The 17,994-nt window shown below is 43.5% G+C and overlaps 1 protein-coding gene across 2 annotated transcripts in view; it reads right to left on the reverse strand.

Annotated features, from left to right (window-relative positions):
* The window catches only part of OTOL1 (otolin 1), a 63,752-nt gene that overhangs the window by 24,980 nt on the left and 20,778 nt on the right, over positions 1-17,994 (reverse strand). For both annotated transcript variants that reach the window (XM_089780782.1, XM_089780781.1), the window contains exons 4-6: positions 6,479-6,717; positions 6,106-6,187; positions 1,021-1,155 (exon numbers count right to left, since the gene is read on the reverse strand). In XM_089780782.1, the coding sequence (XP_089636908.1) occupies positions 1,021-1,155; positions 6,106-6,187; positions 6,479-6,694 (433 nt within the window). In that variant the 5' untranslated portion in view covers positions 6,695-6,717. The remainder of the gene's footprint in view (positions 1-1,020; positions 1,156-6,105; positions 6,188-6,478; positions 6,718-17,994) is intronic.

Consider the following 17,994-nt stretch of genomic DNA (forward strand, 5'->3'; position numbering starts at 1 on the left):
AAGATGGATAAATATAGATCCAGAAACCTGGCAGACATTATATGCAGCTTGTTTAACGGGTCTTACACTCGACATTTGCGGAATTATTTTATCATTGTGGAAAAGTGCACCCCTCAGTGATTTGCTGGAAATACTCATGTGCTAACTAAAAGAGTAGATACCTCCAGTGCTGGCTACAAACATACCTGACTCAACATTATATGCTTTATTTTCATTAAGGAAAGTTTTATCAAATCTCACTGGAGACCCTGGTAGTGGAGAGCTGTTTCTTTTCTGAGGACCTACGGAGAAAGCTGTGATGTCACTTTCTTTGCAGTCTCCCTTTTGTCCTTTTTCTCCTTTTCGTCCTGGAACTCCAGATGGCCCATGTTTTCCAGGATGACCCATTTTTCCAGGATCTCTTTTAGGACCTGGAACCCCTTGGATTCCTGGTGACCCTGCATATCCCCTTTGGTCCCCTCTTACCTGTTTGCCCTCTTTCCCCTCCATTCCCCTTTTCTCCTGGGCCGTGTCCAGACTCAGGGGTTTTTTCGGGAAAAGTAGCCTTTTCCCGAAAAAACTTCCCCTGCGTCCAGACTCAAGCCACGTTCTTTCGAAATTATTTCGAAAGAACGCGGCTTTTCTTTCGATGGCGGTAAACCTCAATTTACGAGGAAGAACGCCTTCTTTCGAAAGTTTCTCTTTCGAAAGAAGGCGTTCTTCAATGTAAAGAGGCCGTCTTCGAAAGAGAGCATCCAGACTCGCTGGGTGCTCTCTTTCGAAAAAGTGGATTTCTCTTTCGAAAGTTCCGCCTGCAGTCTAGACGCGATCTTTCGAAAGATGCTTTCGAAAGAGCCTCTTTCGAAAGAAGCCTGCAGTCTAGACATAGCCCTGGACTCCTACTCAGTCCAACCTCATCTTTAAGACCCAATTTTCCACACTCCCCTTTGTCTCCCTTAAAACCCCGAGGACCTCTACGACCAGTGCTTCCAGCATCACCTTTATCACCATTATTCATGTTTGGACAGGAAGCAAACCCACCTTGTTCTCCTTTCTGACCAGGCAGCTCTGGTTTACCTAGATGACCTTTGGGTCCTTGATTACTCTTTTCTCCTTTTAGTCTTTGTTGTCCAGTTTTTCCCAAGGGCCCTTGTACTCCTTTCTTCCCTGGGTTACCTACAAGGAAAACAGCTGTATTTCAGATATTACCATCTGTCAAGTGTGAAATATCTCACACAAACATAAAATAACACATATCAGAATGTTCACTTGACATTTGTATTTCATAATGGTCATTCTATACTGGGTGGCTGTGTCTAGACTGGCCAGCTGTCTACACTGCCAGCTGTCTACACTGGCTGCTTGAATTTCTGCAAGAACACTGACTTCCTACTGTCTGAAATCAGTGCTTCTTGCGGAAATACTATGCTGCTCCCATTCAGGCAAAAGTCCTTTTGCACAAAACTTTTGCGCAAAAGGACCAGTGTAGGCAGCTCAGATTTGTTTTGCACAAAAAAGCCCCGATAGCCATTTTCGCGATCCGGGCTTTTTTGCGGAAAAGCGCGTCTAGATTGGCACGTACGCTTTTCCACAAAAAGTGCTTTTGCAGAAAAGCGTCCATGCCAATCTAGACGCTCTTTTCCGCAAATGCTTTTAACGGAAAACTTTTCCATTAAAAGCATTTGCGGAAAATCATGCCAGTCTAGACGTAGCCTGTGTGATTATAAAAAGCGAAACTGTAAGTTTCCTATGTAAAATATTTCCCATATGATTTTTTTTACAATAGACTAATATTTTAAAAAAATGAAGTCTTATCACCACATGCTATTTATTTGTACATTACCTCGCCTTTAAAAAAATACAAAAAAAATTGTTAAATGAAGGGCATAATTTTAAAAGCACATATATGTGGTTTTTAAAGGTTCTGAAGACTAATTTTAAATTATGCAATTTAGACAGGGATCAAAGTTCAAATCTGGATCCAAACTTCTCCAGAATTTAAGAGTGCTGAATCCAGAAGTGTGGTTTGGAGCCATCTCTAGTCTGATACATTAATGTACCACTATATATTGGCATTTAGGAGTGGTCATCATGCCACCTAAAAAGAACACATACTTGAAGAGCTAGACAAATAAAGATGGTCAGCAATTCCATTCTAGAATCATTTTCAGGCTTTAATGACCTATATAGGATTTCATTCTAGGCCAGGGGTAGGCAAATACCAGCCCATAGTCTGGATCTGGTCTGCCAGGGTTAGCCACTGGCAGGCCCCCTCTGCTATATTTACATGTGCCTCTGGGGTTACTGGTAAATGCAGCTGCCATTGGCCATGGCTCACTGTTCCAGCCAATGGGAGCTGTGGGAAGCAGTGTCCTAGTCCATGCCACTTCCCTCCGCTCCCATTGTCCAGGAACAGTAATCCACAGCCACCAGGAGCTGCAATTGCTGGTATTGTTCGTGTGGAGTAATCTTTAAAAATAATTCCAAAGCATTTCTTGTTAGTTGCAATAAGGATAAATCCTCATTTTTGTGCTATTGTAATTTCTATATCAAGGAGAGAATAGAACCACTATAGAAACAGCACTGATATAAAAGAATATAACCAGATATTATCCTGTTTTGTGCCTATTTTTTTTCAAATTTGCTTAATAGCTCTTTAGTTGCTCCTGTGAATTCATTACAAGTGAAAATGTTCATACAGTAAAAGCTCCTTTATCCCACACTTAATTAGCTAGAAAACTCAATTAACCAATATTTCTGATATCTCCCAATACAAATCTTCAATTTAGTAACTGGGACTAGTACACAACCCAGCATGTTATGCAACTGCATATTCTACACTCTACTTTTATGCAAAATATGCAGACGACAAACAAGTAAGCAAGGTGAAATCAGTGATTTATTAAAAAAAAGCAGCTTCCAAGGTGTGTCATAGGATCATCACAGATTCAGCCTAACCTCCTACAACTTCCACATCTACAGTGATGATTGATGATGTTAATGGTGACCCTGAGGCACTGCAAGATCCTGAAGTACCTTCTGAATCATAGAACGGTTAAATTATGTTCTGTATGGTTTTAGTGTTAGTGTATTTTTAGCAAAATGCAGGACAATGTAGCACTTTAAAGACTAACAAGATGGTTTATTAGATGATGAGCTTTCATGGGCCAGACCCACTTCCTCAGATCAAATAGTGGAAGAAAATAGTCACAACCATATATACCAAAGGATACAATTTAAAAAAATGAACACATATGAAAAAGACAATATGTTCATTTTTTTTTAAATTGTATCCTTTGGTATATATGGTTGTGACTATTTTCTTCCACTATTTGATCTGAGGAAGTGGGTCTGGCCCACGAAAGCTCATCATCTAATAAACCATCTTGTTAGTCTTTAAAGTGCTACATTGTCCTGCATTTTGATTCAGCTACCCCAGACTAACACAGCTACATTTCTATCACAGTGTATTTTTAGTGATTTGTAATTTTTAGTGTATACAATCTGCTGGCCATAGTGATATGTAATGGCACAAAACATCCTACTGTACAGAAAATGATCTGTATGTACCTCAGTGCTTCAAGAAACTAAACCACTCTGCAGTACAGTACTACTATGGGATTGGTGAGTACCTGCATACTATTTTATACTTTTCTCATTTTATGGTATTCTTAGAATGACCAGATATCTCAGTTTTAAAGAGACAGTCTTATATGTAAGCCTCCCCACAGGTGTCCCTTCTTTTTTTTCAAAAGTAGGCCAATTGTCCCATATTTTTCATCTCTCCCCTTCCATGAGGACTTGTGGGCCCTATTGCTGACTATATCTTTGCTTACTAGCTGCCCACCCACCAGAAGTGAGTGGGGGTTCCAGCAGCTGATGATGGGTGTGGGAATGCAAGGCTTGTGGTCAGGCTAAGCTGCAGTGTGCAGGTCTGGCCACTCCCACTGCTGGTCTATGAGTGCAGTCTCTACTGCATGAGGGCTCTTGGCCATCAAGCTCTCACCCCACCCCCTGTTTCCTGCCAGCACTGGCTGCTTGCTATGGTGGGTGGTGAATGTGAGCTGGCCCTGATGGGTTATGTGTCAGCCTGCTGCCCACCCATCAATCCTTTACGTGCTTCCCCTCTCACTAGCTTCCCCCTGCTGTGCCCGTTCAATTCTCCAGCCTCTCTGCTCCTCAATATCTCCCCAGCAGGGTGTGTCTCACTCCTGGAACTATGCAGAGGACGAACTGGTTGGTTCATTCAGCTCACCAATAGCAGACTTCTTTCTTCCCCCACTGCCTCTGGCAGGGCTGGCAACTGGGAAAGCACAAGACCCTATAACCCAGGTTGCTGATGTGGAGAAGCTAAGTCCTGCATGCGCAAAAGTCCCACATAGTGCTGGCATAGGGAAGCTTCTCCACCCCTCAAGCTAAGTTCTAGGTTGGTCGGAAGGAAGCTATTTCCATCCTGTTTGCACCCCAACCTTGCAGGCTCTGCAGCAGTCCCCCAGGCAAAGGCATAGAACCTTTTTCAAATGCTGCCTTCACCCTAGGTCCTGCCCTGAGGGCGTACAGAGGTGCTCTGTGCCCTAGCACCCTCCTCTGCTCAGCTACGTCTCTGGATGGGTTTGCTGAACCCCCTGAAGACAGATTATCTGAACCCTGGTGTAATTAGGGCTTAAGTCCTTCCTGCCCACACAATGGCTAGGGAACAGGAGGTGGCTGGGTTATGTCAGTGGCCAGCAACATCTTGGAGGTATTAGCTGTCTTTTGACACTGTGCAGGCAGCAAGGCACAAGCTGCTTCCAGCCACAGGGGAGTGAAGGGTGAGGGAAGAGATGACCACACCAATACATGGTCCAAGTCATCCCTTCCAACCACCCTCACCCTCCTGCAGTTGGAAGCAGCTCCCATTCTTTTCGTTCTGCACAGTGTTGAAAGGCTGCTGCTGGCCACACTCTGGTGTGAACCCTTATGGAAATCGGGAGCCCTGTGACCCTGCATGCCTCCATGTGTTACCTCGAGAAGACATAGCACCAGGTACCAGGAGAGGTGGGTCAATCCCCGGGCCCAGCCAGGCATGAAGGGTAGAAAGCATTGGACAGAGAGGTTTGGTTCAGGTTGGTTAGTCACCCTCATCTGTCCGTCTGTCTGTCTGTGTGTGTGTGTGATTTCTCCCCATTCAAACCATAAAGATAAAAAGATATATTTAAAAAAATCTCCAGTTATGCAGTATCTTTTTTTTTCACAAGGGCTCAGTCGAATTGATGTTAATTTGAACATTGGTACTGCATAGTTCTTATTGATTGCATTGATTATGCTTGAATGAGTAATTTTACCAGATGTCCTGTATCGTGCATAGGAAATATGGTCATCCTATGTAGTCTCATTCTTTCAAATATGGTATTCCATCTAACTAGAATATCTTCAGTTAACCCCATATTTGCCTAATGTGCTGGATAACAGAGCTTTTACTGTAGACAGACATGTCCAAAAACTAGTTTAATAACTTCCTAAATATTTGTTTGCAAAAAACTAAAAGCTCTTCATGCTAGACATTTCAGTCTATCGAATCAAGAGCTCTTTTCTTGGAGAGTTCCTAAATAGATATTTAAAGTAGCAGTAAAGTGTGTTTATTTACGCACCAGACAGCAATAATTCCAAATGAGACTTTATGACTCATCATGCTGTATCTCATAAACTTCTAGGAAGGGTTACACTTTCCTTAGCTACCATTAACAATTCTAGGTGTGCTGTAAACTAACATACACACACCCCTGTGTGATCAGAAACATGGTGAGTTGTGGCATAAAAAGACCAGTTCAGTCAGGATGGTTTTCTGCTTTTCCCAAAGTGGTACAGATACAGAAAGAATAACAAATTAGCACACAACACGTGTGACATGTGATATAGTGACTAAGCACAATAGGACAAGGTGAGTTTTGTTTTGTTTATATTCTATAGTTTCATGCACGTTCATGGTTAGTTCATAAACAATTTGTCCAATTTAGAATTGCGCATAGAATCCAGATTTGTGGTTGCTCAGCATGATATCAATGCATCTGCTTTTACCTAAGAAATACATTAATTGAGCTCATTTGAAAGATGTAGCTGACCAAAGGGATTAAGTGATAAAATTACCTGGATACCCTTTTTCACCCTGTTCTCCCTTTTGTCCAGGGCTGTCACAGAAGCAGTGTTTTTCTGCTGCATTCCTGTTTTCCTTTGGTGTATTGATGGAGAAAGAAGCAAAATGATCATCAAATACAAAGCTTTCGTTAGAACTAAGTAAGGGGATTAAAATGGTATCATTTTCCTCCTTTCCTCTAGGATCATCTGTTACCGAAAAAGTGTTCTCAGTGTTTGTGGTGGTAAATACTTCTGAAATGACTGGTTGTTTAGGGCCAATTGAAGTGGGCTTCGGCTCTTGAAGGTTAATGTTATTTTCCACTCCACCTGCCTCATTGTTAAAGAGAGAGGTTGCTGGGGATGTTACAGCACGCTGGGAACTTACTTGAGTTCTACCATCTGTGACTGGATCAGTTTCAGTTATCCCCAGGTCTGGATCACGGGGAACAGTAGAAGCTTGTTTCGGATCTTCAGTTTCAGCAGCACCATTGAGGGCATCCATTGTGACTAACTGGTTGGGAGCTAGACTGAAGATCGTTGTAGATACCACAGGACACCAGACGCTGCACAGCAGCGTCTGCATCAGGAGTGTAGAAATCATTCCGGCAACAGTCAGAAAGCAAGCTGTAAAATAAAATAACCAAACTACAGCCATGCTCTTACAAGAGAGAGGTCTGAATGGATAACCACGCATACGCTTGCATTAATCTAAACATAAAGTAATTAGAATGACAGTTTGTTATACAATGTCTGAGTGTATTTCAGTGAAGCAACTTTCACTACTGAGTCCTGCCATGGCCCCCAGTTATGTAGGACTCAATATGGGAGCATAAAGGCCAAAATGTACACGTTTTTTGTGTATTATAAGGAGGCAAAAAGAAAGGAAACCACACACAGGTGAAAGGGAGAGAGGGGTAAAAGTGCTAGTGTTGTGAAGAACTGTATGTAGCAGTCTTCACGCAGCACTGTTTTACCTAGTTAATGCACACAAAGACAGAAAATCATAGAACATTAGAACTGGTTTGAGACCACTGCTCTCCTCTACTCCCCAATCCAGAAGCAATGAATGTGTCCAGGTTACAGAAATATCTTGGAGCTTCTTTCAAGTTTGGAAGTTTGGGTCTCTTCAGCTTCCTGGGAGCTTTTGTGGGTAGAACCAAAATGGGGTGCATAGATAACCACAGGTAACCAAGGCTCAAAATAAAAATACATAGACTTTGTCTACACTAGTGATTCCCAAACTTTTTGGCATCATGCCCCCCTTTTTGATTTTTGAAAAACCCTCACGGCCCCCCCTCCAGCCCCAAATAGCAGCAAAACTTGTTGAGCAAAAAAAGAAAGAGGAAAAAAGGAACTGAACAGGGCAGCAAAACTTAATGGGGGGGGGAGGCTGGGTCACCTCATGCCCCCCCTGGAATTTCTTCACACACCCCAGTTTGGGAAACCATGGTCTACACTATGCAGCTTTTAGCGACAAGGCTGTGTAGAGACAGCCATGTCGCTAAAATTCAGGCAGGGTAGCTGCTGTTTGTTGGTTCTTTTGCTGACAACATATTTTCTCTCCCAATGACAAGTGTTTGCCTTGTCAGCAGGAGAGCGCTCCCACCAGCACTTTTTGTGGTAAGACATTTGTTTTGCAGGTAAGAGGACGGTTTAGTACCTCCAAACAACAAAAGTTTTGTCATACAATTGCCAGGGTAGACATAGCCTTAGTAATGATAAAGCATTTTCCATTCAAAGATCTCAAAGTACTTCACAGAAGTTAACAAATTGAATTTCACAACTCTCCTGTGACGTAAATGTGACAAGTTTTATTAACCCCATTTTACAGATGTGGAAACTAAGACAAATAAAGAACAGAGAGGCAGAGTAACATATTCCAGGTCACACAGCAAGCCATTGTCAGACTCATGATTAGAACTGCTAGACTCAGTCCCATGCTCTAACTGCTAGACCTGACTGCCTCCAATGATTAATCCAATTTGCCTCCCCAAATGTCTATCCTCTTCTCTTCCCAAAGCTAAATGCAAGAGAAAGCTATCAGTGGTGAGTGAGTTACCGACCGACATCCTACCACTCAGGTAGTGCGAAGGCGTCCTACCCTTCAGGATCCTGGGCTGGAGCTCAGTTGAGAGGGAGAGCCCAAGTTCTCCTACCCCACCACAAACTGAACTAGACTATTTTCTGGTGTAGCCCAACTCAAGAAAGAGACTAGGCGGGCCATGGCTTGGAGTCACCGGGACTTCACCCCAAGGGGCTGCAGAGACGTGATCCTTGATTCGCCGGTAGGCGAAAGGTACGAGTGGCCCTCAGGTGATAACGGGCTACCGCGCCAAGGGTTTTGCCTGACTGCATAGGTAGACTCACACCCGAGCGAACAGAGGCCTAGATTAAACCCTGGACAGGGTGCCCTGGTCTTTAGTACGGGGGAGATCCCATCCTACATGGCCACGGGGGAGGCTGAGGGGTTGACACACACACACACAACAAAAAGTAAACATGGCAGTTTGTTTTAAAAATATATCTATCTGGATATAACCTTTTTAATTAGCATGCTCATGCATTTTAAAATCTTGGTGTAGTCACAGGACAAGTTGTATTTAATATGTATTAACTGGTAAAGATGAACCCTAGCAATTGCACTGTCCACGCTATGCTGTTAAATATGTTTTTAAAAGACACCTTTCAGCCTAGCCCAGACACACCCCTAGGGACTAACAATCCCATGGCTTGAAAAATCCACTCGACTCTGAAGATGAGAAAACTCTCCTCGGTGAATGTCAGCACCTAATCTGCAGCATCTAATCTCCCACATTCAAAAATTATATTTCTAGCCTTTATGGCTGTGATAAAGGTCTTTTAATCATAAGGTGTATGCACTGATCAGTCCATATGCCATGAAAGTTCCCACTGAAGCTAAAAGGATTAAGACAGAGAATACATAGTTCCCCCCATTGATATTAATGGGAGCTCTTCACATGGATGAAGAAGAAATAGAGATCTCATAAAATGTTGAACTGTAGAAAAAAAGAGTAGTAAAGCCACCCAGTCAAATTCACTGCAAGCTTCTTACCTGAGAGAAAAGCTACAGATACATAGGCTTTTTCAGCATCCACAAAACTGAAAACCTAAATTGAATTAACAGACTTAAATACCAAAACGAAGAACAAAGACCATGTATGCAGTAAAATAATTAAAGACACGCAGGAAGATTAGTACTTCTCCATTATAAATAACAATCTGCGGGAAAGGTTACAAAAGGCAATGGTTCATCATCATGTCCTCATAAATTAAATTTTTTCCTCACAATTTCTCTTTTGATGTATAAAATAATACCTCAGAACTCAAAACCTATTATTACATCCAATACCTGTTATTTAGGGGGAATAATAGACAACCATCCTCTACACAAAAGCAGATGGAAAATGCATTTAACTGTTTAAAGGAAAAAAGGCCAAATCCTGAATCAGGAATAGGTCTCACAAAAAAATAGTAATTTTGCCTGAATAAAGACTTCAATAAAATCGACCAATGTTAGAAAATTACTTAAAAGAAAACTTTAGAGCTTAAAGGACCTATTAGGTCAAATTTGGACAAGATATATCTGTTATAAAAATATTAACGGAAATATTTTAATCAGCTTACAGTTGTATAAATCCAATAGAGACAGACACTGGGACAGATTGATATTCAGCTTGTTAAACCAGCATGGCATTATACATATGCTGATTTATGTGAGCTAAGACTCTGACAGTGGCTTAAAAAATATTATTCGTCCCTATGTCTCTTAGCCTGCCCCAAGAGCAAACAGTTCTTTTCATCCACTGGGTAACATTATTAATGTAGGGGAAACTGAGGTATGCATAGGGTCATAAAAATATTACAAAAATGCCCCCTTCAAATCACCTCTGCATTAGAGACCTCACTTCTTCAGATGCTATGGAGGACTCCACACAGTTCAGGATGCATGCTAGGGAAGGAAATGAGACTGGTTAAGCAGAGGAGGGAGTCATAGACGGGGCACTTCATTTCCCATCTGACTGCAGAAATAAAACGGTGACTCATCTTTGTAACTGTTGTCCTTCAAGATCTGTTGCTATATCTGTTCCAAGTCTAGTGTGTGCGGTGCTGTGCACACGGCTGCCAGAAGCTGCTACCCATTGGAGTTTTATCCTAGCTCCACCCCCTGGAATGGTGATGGTTCAGCACATCATTTATGACCCTGCCAACCCAATCGCCCCTCAGTTCCTTCTTGCCGGCTACTCCAACAGTGGGGAAAGAGGGTAGGTATGGAATAGATATGAGTAACACATCTCAAAGAACAGTTACAAAGGTAACTGTGTTTTCTTCTTCAAGTGCTTGCTCATATCTATTCCAAGTTAGATGATTCACAAGCCTTCTCCAGGAAGAGGGGTCAGAGTCAATGCATTGTTCACTCAAGTACTGCAGCATCAAAGGCCACACCATGTCTAGACTGTTGCACAATGATGTAGTATGACGTGAAAGTATGCATCAAGAACCATGCTGCAGCTCTACAGATTTCCTGAAGAGGAACATGAGCCAGGAAATTGGTCTAAGAAACCTATACCCACATAGAATGCACCATCAGAGGCAGCAGGGAAACCTTAGTAAGATGATAACATCTGCAGATGCATGCTGTAATTCAGGAGGAGATGTGCTGTTATGAGACTGGCAGCCCCCTCATCCATTCCACAACTGCCATGAGTTTACAGTGGATTTATGCAAGGGTCTTATCCTGTCAATGTAGCAGATGAGAGCTTTCCTGATATTGAACAAGTGCAGTCTTTGTTCCTCTGAGCTCTGGGGAAAAGGTGGGAAAGAAAATGTCCTTGCCTTTGTAGAAGCTGGAGATGAATTTTGGGAGTAAAGCCGGGTGTAGGTGAAGTTAGATCTTGTTCTTGTGGAAAATAGTCTATGAAGGTTTCAACATAAGAGCGCTGACCTCCAACATCCTTCCGGTGGAGATGATGGCAAGCAGGAAAACCACCTTCCATGAAAGGTAAAGCAGCAAACACATGGCTAAGGGCTTGAAGCAGGGACCCATGTGCAACAAGAGGACCAAGTTGAGATTCCAAGCTGGTACCAGGTGCTAGACCAGCAAGTGGAGCCTATCCATGCCCAACCAGAGGGCTCACGAAGATGGAACAACTGTTCTCCCCTAGGTGGAAAGCCAAAATAGCTGAACTTTCGGCAAGAAAGTAACTAGGCCCTGGTGCTTCAGAGATACCAGTTATTCCAGCACCTGAGGGATAGAGACTGACAAGAGTTTCAGGTTATGCTGGAGACACCAACAGAAGTGCACTTATCCAGATATGGGAACCTTGTAGAAGGCTTTCTACTGCTGAGAAGGAACTGATGGACCTACTCAGAGCAAACCTGCTCCACGAGATTCAGCTATGGAGCCACCATGCCATGAGATGGAGAGAGTGTAGGTCCGGGTGGCGAAGGCGGCCGTGGTAAAGTCCAGGAGCAGAGGAAGTAGAATGGACAGTTGTACCAACAATTCCAAGAAGGGTGGGTGCCAGTGCTGATGGGCCCAGGCCAGGACCATAAGGATAATGTTTGCCCTGTCTCTGCAGAGCTTGAGTAGCACTTTATGGACCAGCAGAAATAGGGGAATGGTGTATAGCAGGTTGGTCCACCCTAAAATCAAGAATGCATCCACTAAAGACCCAGGACTGAGGCCTTGGAATGAGCAGAATTGTGGGCATTTCTGATTGTCCCACGTAATGAAGAGGTCGAGCTGGGGAAATCCTTATATCTGCAAAACAGGGAAAGTGTGGAGAATGTCCAGCTGGACCAACCACTCGTGAGCAAGAAAATGGCAGCTGAGGCAATCCTCCAGCTAGTTCCGGACCCCTCGGAGATACAACATTTCCAGGTGAATAGAGTGGGCTATGCACACATGAAGGGCTTCAGCACAAAGGAGGGGACAACCAAGCTCCGCCCTGTTTGTTGATATAGTAAATAGTGATCATATTGTCCATCATGACTGTCACACACTGACCCCAAAGGAAGGGAGAAAGGTAAGACATGCATGATGGAAAGCTCAAAGCTTGCATATGTTGATATAAAGGGACAACTCTTCTGCCAACCACAGCACTTGGGTGGCAAGATCCCCTAGGTGAGACCCCCAACTCAAAGCAGACATGTCTGTGACCAGAGACAATGTGGACTGTGGGGTATGAAAGGGAACACCAACCATCACCAACCGTGGGTCTAGCCACTACTAGAGGGTGTGAATGATATGTTGCAGCATTATGATTACTATGTTGATGCTGTTCCATCTTGGGCAGTATGTTGATGCCAGCCAAGACTGGAGGGGCCGCAGGCGGAGACTCGTGAAAGGGCCCATGTATATTCACACTGCCGTGTTACCCAGGAGCTTGTTGCATGTTCTGGCTATGATGACTGGAAAGTTGGAAAGAGACTTCAAGATCTCAGTCAACGCCACAAAGTGGTATTCTAGTAGGAATGCCCTGGTGGCATCAAGCACTGCCTCAATGAATTTGATCCTTTGTGGGAGAACGAGAGTCAACTTTCTGGGGTTGAGCAACAGGCCCAACCTGTCAATAGTCGTCTTGGTAAAGATGATATGCACCTCCACCTATTGGTAAGAATGGCCTGGCAGATGCCAGTCATCCAGGTATGCATAGCCCTGGATCCCGCAATGCATTTGGTAAACACCCAGGACATCACAGCAAGCCCAAAAAGGGAAGGCCATGAACTGGAAGTGCAACTGCCCCACCAGGAACTGGAGGTATTGTCTGTGTGAAGGTTTGATAGCAATATCAAAGTATCAGAGGGGTAGCCGGTTTAGTCTGAATCTGCAAAAGCGGTGAGGAGTCCTGTGGCACCTTATAGACTAACCGAAGTGTTGGAGCATAAGCTTTCGTGGGCAAAGACCCACTTCGTCAGATGCATAGCAAAGCAGGCATCCTTTACGTCAAGGTGCAATACCAATGTCCTGAATCCAAGGAAGGAATGATGGAGCCCAGGGAGACCATCCAAAACTTGTGGCTGATCATGAACTTGTGGAGCTCCCAGAGGTCCAGGATAGGGGGGAGACCTCCATTCACCTTGGAGAAAAGCAAGTATCAGGAGTAGAAACCCCTGCCTCTGAAATCCTGAGGAACCTCCTCTACCGACACTAGTGCCAGAAGCGTGCGAACCTCCTGACACAGAAGCTGCTTGTGCGAGGGATCCCTGAAGAGGGATGGGCAGTGAGGGCAGGAGGGTGGGCAGAGTGTAATGGGACAGCGTAGCCCATTTCCATCATCTGAATAACCCAGCAGTCCAAAGTAATAGCTGCCCAGGCATGGTGAAAACGGGATAGATGATTGATGAAGGGCAGGGAAGGATCCAGCAGCATCAATACTCCATCCTTGGGCACACCTTCAAAAGGGCTGTTTGGGCACTGAGGAAGGCTTTATCTGGCTCTGGTGGCTGCCAGACTGAGGCCGAGACAGTCTGCAGTGAGAGTAACACAGGCACTGATCAGAGTTGTTGGATCTGGTGTGGGAAGGTAAAGACCTCTGTGAAAGCTGCACAAATGGTGCTAGGTGATATGACCACGATCACTGTAGGCTGTGTCCTAGATTGTACATGGACTAACACAGGATTGATAACAGGGTCGGGATTGGGACCGGCATGGCGAGCAGGACTGGCACAGAGAATAGTGCATCAAAGACCAGTGCCAAAGCAAGACTGTGCACTCCAAGGAATGGCATTGAGATGAAGGGCCACACTCTGAAGCACAGTGCCACTCTGAGGGACAGTGCCAGGGTGAGCCCTTACACTCCGAAGAGCAGCGCTGAAGCTGAGAGAAGCAGGAACTGCTGTGCCAACAATGCCTGGATGAGACAGACCTCAAACAGTGCCAGGACCCCCAGTAGCAAGTAGCCACAAGGTCCTCTGGTGCTGATCATGAAGATGGGTGGACTACCCTAAACCCAACCAAGGACTAGTCACCAGAGATGTCCTCAAGCAGGAGTGGCTCTGAGGGGACCAGCTGCAAGAGCACTGCTTTGAATGTGACCAGCACTGCGAGTCAGACTGGCAGTGCCCTGTATGACCGCACTGGGATTCCAAGTTGGGAGATGCTGGAGCTGAAACTAGCGGGTCCATCATGGCTGGCTTCCCTTCTGAAAGTTGGGAGGAGGCAGAGGCTCTGTCCCAGGACAGGAACTGTGTCACTTTGATGCGGCCCTGAGCAGCCTCAGAGGTGTCCAGTGTGTCATACAGACCAATCACAGATAGCTCACTCCTCAGAGAATCCAAGAGGATAGGGCTTGATGTGTGGGAGGAGCTCGGCACCTCAGTGCCTTGGGGCCAAAGTCCACCAGGGCCTGCCAATGTGGAAGGCATGGAGGAAGTGAAAGGTACCATTCCCATCAATGCCAAAAGCTTTGCTGCTTTGGAAGACCGGAGAGTGAGAGTGGCGCTGGGCAGAGGCCTTCAGGGAGTGTCAGTGCCATGAGGGTCCCTTCTTTGGTGCCGGTCCCAGGACTGAAGGGGGCATGCTGCACACCAAAGCATTCGGTGCCAGATCCTGCATCTGAAGCCAAAGTGCAGATTCCATAAAGAGCTGCTTCAGGTGAAAGTCCCACCTCCTTTCTGGTACAAGGTTTAAAGGCCTTGTAGAGCTTGCACTTCTCAACATGGTGGGCTTCCTTCAGACACTGGAGGCATGAGTCATCTTTAGTGTCAGTTTCCATGACAATACCATTTTAGACCACTGCAGACATTATTTATTCCACTAGAGAGCAACATTAGACCACCTAGTTTTCCTTTGTTTTACACTGTTGAAGGAAGCACCTGTCCTTTAGCACAAACAACTATGTTGCACTCTTTTGCTTTAAGCAACACTGTACCACAGAAGATATTTGCAACCAAGGTAAACAGTAGCCTGTTCACTACTTGATTGTACAGGGAATAAAAATAGCATGATGCTTTTTCCTATCAATAACAACAATTCAATGACAACTTTTATTCACAAGTATTTGGTATCTATTTGTTACATTACAAGATTGCATTTGTAGAAAAGAAATACAAAGAAAAAGAAACAAGTCATTTATGAAGGAAACTAAAATATTATGTTCCTTAAGAATCAGGATTGAATGGCCCTGAAAAGGAAGATCAAAAACAAAAGATCTTGAAAAAGTGGTTTAATATCATATAGTCTCAATCAACCCAATACAAGCCATAATTTAGTGAGGAGTGGGTAAAACTATAACTATAAGGAGCTAGCATACATCTGCTTATCAATAGACATAGGTTACATATGGTGTAGCCAGTTGCAAGTGATGGAGTAAATTCATTTTAGTAGGAGAGTGAAGACAAAAAATAGGAATTAATTCTCCCCATGTTTTGCCCTTCTAACCTCTACCCTCTCAAACCCCATCCACCCCAAATTTTTAAGTATAGGTTTGTTTAAATCCAGATTTCTGCTACATTTTATACATTAAGGAAAGGCTCTACATACAACTGTTATTGTACTTGGGTTATGTAGTAATTTTCATACATTTGTTCCCTAGAAAATCTCACACGGGTGGATAGCTGCCAAGTTTTAAGAGGCTTTGGATTTAAATTAGGCAATGTTTACAAAAAGTAAACACTGCGATTACTTACATGGCAATGTCCTATTAATCAGTAAAGGGCAGATAATGTTATTTAAGACTCTTATTCTAGGTTAATTGAGTAAGCCAAATATGATCAGTTTTCACCTAATTATTACACATACCAAAAAGATCTCTCTCTCTCTCTCTCTTTCCATATACCTGCCAATTTCCATTAGGAAAGCCAGATCTTAATTAAAATTATGAACGTATTTCTTTACTAAGGAAGATATAGTGTCAAGGATTTGGTACAGAAATCAATGCTGCCAACTTTGGGGATTTTATTGTGAGTTTTGAGATATTTGGTGTTTTTTGGGAAGCCACACCTCCTAAGTCCTGTGACTCTCAGCATTCAGTGCAAAGGTAAGTTTCTAGTCGTCATATTATAGAAAAAGCTTAAAAAGTGAGTTCTAAATGCTCAGACACAAGAAGTTAAATAAAATATCTCCAAATGTACTACTTTTAAATGTCATTATGTTTTTGCTAATTTGATGATGGAGGTGGAGGGATGTTTCATAATCTTTGAACACCTAGATTTGGCAATACTGATCCAGCAGTCTGATGTGAAGAAATAATAAGCCATGTTATGGGTTTTATTACAGCAAGCTGTATCCCAAGTGTACCCCCAGCGAGGGAAGAGAAAACTACAACATGATCAAGCCCTTTTTTTTTTTACTGACTATCACAAAGGTCACGGACAGCACAAAATAGACAACTTACCTGAAAGCTCTAGTCATATGGTGCAGAGGCTTTACCTGCCTCAACCAGATGGGTGGAGGTGGCTAGGCAGGATAAAGAAGGAAAAACTCTTCGACTGAGACCTTCTCATACTTAGCTTCCTCCTTAAAATACTCCATCCAGCCATACCAAGATGCAGGGGCCCCTTAACTCTTTCCTGGCTATCATGTCTATCTACCAATAAGCACGGAATCCAAACTATAACCTCACATCTAAATCACCACCAGATTTTGGGGATGTTCAAATTCAGACCCCTGGATCCAGACCTACCCCAGCAGTTTTTTAAGCTGGATCAACACATGGATGTGGACCAGATGCTACCCTAGAAATCTCTTGAATGATGTCTCTTGAGATTTATACATGAGAAATTATAGGATGAAATCTTACCAGTAGAATGAAAACAGGAATTACCAGTCACAAATATTTGACTGTTGGATATGCCAAAGCTATTTTCCTCTATGCAGCTAATGAACATATGGGTTTCTATATTCCACAGAAAACTGAGATATAGAAATAGCTCTCCTCTACCTAATGGAAAAGCCACAATGCATTCACACAGACAAACTTGTGGTTACATGAAATAGTAAATACAAACTGAAATACTGAATTAATGCATAGTAACTAGAAATGTGTTCTCCCACATTTAAAAAACAAAATCTATGAAAAGCCATTATCCTAACATCACTTTTGATGTTCTGTCTGTTCTGTCCACACAAAATTACCTAGGTTTTATCTGTCCAATAGATGGCAATGTTAGACTATCAGACAGTCCCTCATAGTTCAAGTCTGCCTTGCTCTCATTAGCAAAAGTTATTGTGCTGCACTTATTATTCCATAATAAAATGCTGTAATTGTCATCTTTTTTAATACTGTGAAATCCAGGCTAGTAGGTGTTTTATGTCACAATGGATTTATAAACCTGCTGGAACACTTACCTGGCACTGTCCAGGTCTGGGTCCAGGGCCAGCTTGGAGCGGGGGCAGTAGGGAACATGTAGTCTGCCTGCTGGCTTCTCCCCAGGGCCAGCTGAGGCAAGGGCAGGCATAGCCTGCTCACCAACAGCTGCTCCCCAGGGCCAGCCCAGGGTGGCAGGGGCCATACTACTGGTCAGTGGCTGCTCCCAGGGCTGGGATACTTGCTTCCCTACTGTGGTTATTCGTGAGTATAACTGTCCCTGCTATCAAATCCCTCCTTTTCCATTTGATGTGAAGCAATCACATTCCATGTACATCCCATTGTCCTGGCACAATCAAACCCTGACCTTGCTTTAAGTTATGATATTTAGTGGTCCTAGCTCTTACTGTTTTAGACAAGTTCTTGAATTAACAGACTTACAGACAGACAGGTGGACACACACACACAAATTCTGTAAAATATATAGTCGATACAAGACCAAATTTCATTCAGCATGGATTCTTATCCTGCTCCTTCCCAGAACAAATGCAGTTTGTCTTTTAGTTCATTTTTTACAACGTAATGACAGATATGATGACCTTCAAATGAAATAAGGAAATGGTAATGCTTC

Source organism: Pelodiscus sinensis, chromosome 10 (assembly GCF_052426305.1).
Source record: "Pelodiscus sinensis isolate ZL-2025 chromosome 10, ASM5242630v1, whole genome shotgun sequence".
Classification (NCBI taxonomy): domain Eukaryota; kingdom Metazoa; phylum Chordata; order Testudines; family Trionychidae; genus Pelodiscus; species Pelodiscus sinensis.